The 4,313-nt window shown below is 35.9% G+C and overlaps 1 protein-coding gene across 3 annotated transcripts; it reads left to right on the forward strand.

The window, feature by feature from the left end:
- Window positions 1-287: 287 nt before the first annotated feature.
- Window positions 288-3,414, forward strand: LOC110104871 (1-aminocyclopropane-1-carboxylate oxidase homolog 1-like). Of its 3 annotated transcripts, none has more exons than XM_028693466.1 (3): window positions 288-1,807; window positions 1,910-2,231; window positions 3,105-3,414. In XM_028693466.1, exons 1-3 carry the CDS (start codon window positions 1,314-1,316, stop codon window positions 3,330-3,332), a joined length of 1,044 nt encoding a protein of 347 aa, XP_028549299.1. In that variant the 5' UTR covers window positions 288-1,313; the 3' UTR covers window positions 3,333-3,414. The 3 variants fall into 3 exon arrangements, with proteins under 3 accessions (XP_028549299.1, XP_020689807.1, XP_028549300.1); XM_020834148.2 differs by having other exon boundaries at window positions 290-1,807; window positions 3,081-3,414; XM_028693467.1 differs by having other exon boundaries at window positions 292-1,807; window positions 3,119-3,319.
- The last annotated feature ends 899 nt before the right edge of the window (window positions 3,415-4,313 follow it).

Raw genomic sequence — 4,313 nt, forward strand, 5'->3', positions numbered from 1 at the left:
GGTCCTTCCGACCAGACAAACATGTATATGTAATTCCTACTATGTAATGCAATCTGCATGATGTACATTTGTTACATCAATCCAAGGCCTTCTCCCAAGGAAGAGCCTCATTTGTAACAACTACAAATACTAGTGGATTCATTCAAACTGGGCCAGGCCCCGTGGTTTTTCCCCCTTTTAAGGGGTTTTCCACGTAAAAACTCTGGTGTCTCTTATGAATGTTTCACCCCCTCACTTATCTGCTTGTGTGCTGGATCTTCGTACAATGCTAAGACGTTAAACCATATATATTTCTCTACCGCCGCGAATATTCCAGGACGCAACAATTGTAGCTATGTGAATTTTTTTGCTAATGCGCGACCCGACGACCCAACTTGGCTAGATCATTAGGTAAATATTTTGAAAAAAAAAGGAGCCGAAGCGTCGTCTCCTTCAATTCTGAAATTGCTCGGGCAAAATTTTTAGGGTTTTGCTTTCGAAATGTTCTCTGTTTAGTGCAAGATCTCTCTTCACAAAAAGATTATTCTCATCAGCTATCTCTTAATATATCTGTGAGATTTGAATGTCATCAAAAGTAGGCTCCATTTTCTTCTTATGTTGGTTCTTCGCTGAAAATTTTGGAGACAATTTTGGAGAAAAGTTTTATTTGCTGAAAATCCTAAACTTTGGGAAATAGTTGTGATTTTTTTTTAAAGGAGCACCAACTAAAATAGTCGGGCCGAGTCGTTAGGTCGCTCATTAGTAAAAGAAGTCACGCAACTGCACATAATATATTAAACGAAAAAAATGTGTCACCTTTGGATTGGAGTCTAGCTGTAGTGCTACGTCCAGACTCCGCACCAAATAATTTCTCCAACTTTAGAAGGAAAATTCAGATTTTTTTTTGTTGATAAGAGAAGATAGATAAAAGTTCATATTTGAACTAATTTGAACCAATTTCTAAGGGCTTCAACTTCAAGAAACATTTTATGAATATAAAAGAGCAAAAATAATCTCTCTCTCTATATATATTATTGAGGCATAAAAAATTAAATTTCGTCAAATTTAAACTAATAAACTCCTATAAGAAATAATTAGTGGTAAAAAACTTGGAAGGCAATGGAAGAATTAGTGCGTTTAATCCAAATGTTTTACATGAATCCCAAGATTGATAAGATTTTCAAACTAATAATTACCTTGCTTGCCCTGGATCAGTAGCCACTCGTTTCAAGGCCACGCAGCGAGCTAAGTGACATGTTACCAACCACTAACTGCTCGACGAAATTTCGCAAAGAAACCTTGCTTCCCCACTCTCCGCCTCGGTGGAAGCCATCATGGCCACCTACGACAGGAAAAGCGAGATAAAGGCCTTCGACGACACAAAAGCCGGCGTTAAAGGCCTCGTAGACGCCGGCGTTACCGAAATCCCTCGGTTCTTCCACCGCCTGCCCGACGCTAATGATGGGCCAGATCCGACCTCTGTTACCCATCCCGAGATTCCAGTCATCGATCTACAAGACACGGCGGGGCGGGAGAGGGTGGTGGAGCTCGTGAGACGGGCGTCAGAGACGTTTGGTTTCTTCCAGGTGTTGAATCATGGGGTTCCTCAGGCTGTGATGGACGAGATGCTGGAAGGAGTGAGGAGGTTTAACGAGCAGGATTTGAACGTGAAGATGCGATATTACACACGCGATCAGAGTAAAACCGTGCTTTTTAATTGTAACTTCGATTTGTACGAATCTCCGGTGGCGAATTGGAGGGATACCCTTTTCTGCGCGATGGCGCCGGAGCCGGCCGCTAAGCCGGAGGACCTGCCGGAAGCTTGCAGGTAATCAACATTCAAATTAATTTTAGTTCATTTCAAATCTTTTTTGCATGGTGGTGCTTAAATAATCAATCTTTGACCAATAAAATAATTTTATACATGTAGAGAGATAATTATGGAATACACAAGACAGATCCAGAGATTAGGGCATCTTCTATTTGAACTACTATCAGAGGGACTTGGCCTAGATGCTCAGTATTTAAATGATCTGGAATGTGGCAAAGGATTGGCTCATTTGAGCCATTATTATCCACCTTGTCCTGAGCCAGAGCTCGCTCTTGGCACAAGCAAACATGCAGATCCAGACTTCCTAACTATTCTTCTTCAAGATACCATTGGTGGCTTACAAGTTCTTCATCAAAATCAGTGGATTGATGTCCCTCCCATTTCTGGAGCTTTTGTTGTTAATATTGGTGATCTATTACAGGTAAGAGCTTTTTTTTATTTTTTTTATTTTTATTATTATTTTTTTTTTATGGGCAGGACTTAGACACTTAGCTCAATTTTGGGATTAATTATTCTGTGCGGACTCCTAATGTCGTCCGGAGACTAATCAGAATGCACCACCTCACCCCTTGCTCGGTACCGCAACTCGGTAATGCTTGATACCGCTCAGTACCACAGCTCGATATTGTTGATGTGACGCATTCTAATTGTTCTCCTTACGATGTTCTGTATCCTGTTTCCGCACAGCTAGCCAATTTTTTCACGGTAAAAAAATGGTCACATTTAAGTTGAATATATTAGTCTCATTATCATAGTAGAGAGATTATTCTGTGCGGACACCGGACGGGAGAACCGTCTGGTACCGCTTGGTACTGAGTGGTACCGAGCGTGGTATACTTTTGGGGTGACGTGATGCATTTTTATTGGTCTCTAGACGACATCACGACTCCACACATAATAATTTGCCCTCATATTAGTGATAAGAATGTCAATATATATCTTTAAAAAAAAAGCATAAAACAATTTTTGTTTACAATTAGGCAAAATATTTCCTATTGATTTTGCCGTAAAACTTTATTTCTCATAACAAAGATTTTTGAAAATTTTTATAAAAATGTAAGCACAAACATAATAGCTCTCTAATAAAAGCAAAAAAAATAAAAAAATCTGGCCAAAATGAGACCACAATCATCCAATAAATGCTTCAGTTACTGGAATTTTTATTTATTTATTTTCTTAATTTTTGGATTAAAATAAAATTGATTAAATAAAATAATACTTAATCGTTTATTTATTTCCTTAATAATATAATTAATTTTTGATAATATAGCTTATCACTAATGATAAATTCAAGAGTGTTGAGCATAGAGTACAAACAAGCAAGATTGGTCCAAGAGTTTCTGTTGCCTGTTTCTTCACCACACACTTCTATCCATTGGAAAGGCGTTATGGTCCAATAAAGAAGCTGTTATCAGAGACAAATCTTCCTAAATACAAAGATATTACTGTAAGAGAATATGTCACTCTTTATAACTCAAAAGGACTAAATGGTAAATCTTCATTGGACAATTTTAGGCTATGATCAATTATTAGATTTGTGATTTATGTATGTGATAATGTGGAGGTTATAATAAACTTATGGAATGCTTAATATTTTATGAGTTTTTTGGTTTAATTGTATTCAAATAATTATAATATTTAAGCTTACTGTTTTTTTAAACAAAATTTTTTAGTTCTACAAATTTTTGCACTAAAAAACTGCTTTGGAAAATTATGAGGAAGCCGTCTCAAATGAAGCCTTTGTGTATATATAAGATTTATTTGTAATTCTTCAAATATCTATAATGTTTGGTTCAATTGTGTATTTTTTATGGTATTTGGGCCAATTATATTGAGATAATGTAAAAAGAACTTAATTTGATTGCTTTTAGTTTATTTTAAGCTTCATTTGGGACGGTTTTTTTATTGTTTTTTAAAATAGCTTTATAGTACAAAAATTAAATTTTTTTTTATAAAAAGCTGTTTTAAGAAGCAGTAAGAAAGTCGTTCCAAATGAAACCTTATTGATCACTTGAGGCTCTTTAGTTTTGGCTTCAAGTAAAGGGGAGTAAAACATTTCATATATTGAAAATTCTCTATCATTATTGCCACTGTTATTATTCGCCGAATTGTTGCCACTCATATTATTCGCCACCCGCCAGCCACCATGGCATCCACCTGTCGTTTCCGTTGGTCGTCGGCCGCCGCCACCAACATTGTTGGTCACCATCATTGTTGTACTTTACATTACACTTTTTGTAAAAAAAAAAATCAGATGCACTTATTTTACACTATTTCAAACAATTTCCAAAATTTTAAATAAACTGCATTCACTATATGCATGTTGGACAACCAAATGGCTCTTAAATATTATTAAAATTACATCAAATCAAAAAAAAATCTTGAAAATTTTTTATAGGATATCTAAAGTCTAGGGGAGCAATGATAAAAAAAAATCATTTTTTTTAAATGGTTGAGGAGGTCATGAGAAGTCTTTCAAGTTAGAAACTATACAAAATAAAAA

The sequence above is a fragment of the Dendrobium catenatum genome, unplaced genomic scaffold, assembly GCF_001605985.2.
Source record: "Dendrobium catenatum unplaced genomic scaffold, ASM160598v2 fragScaff_scaffold_292, whole genome shotgun sequence".
NCBI lineage: Eukaryota > Viridiplantae > Streptophyta > Magnoliopsida > Asparagales > Orchidaceae > Dendrobium > Dendrobium catenatum.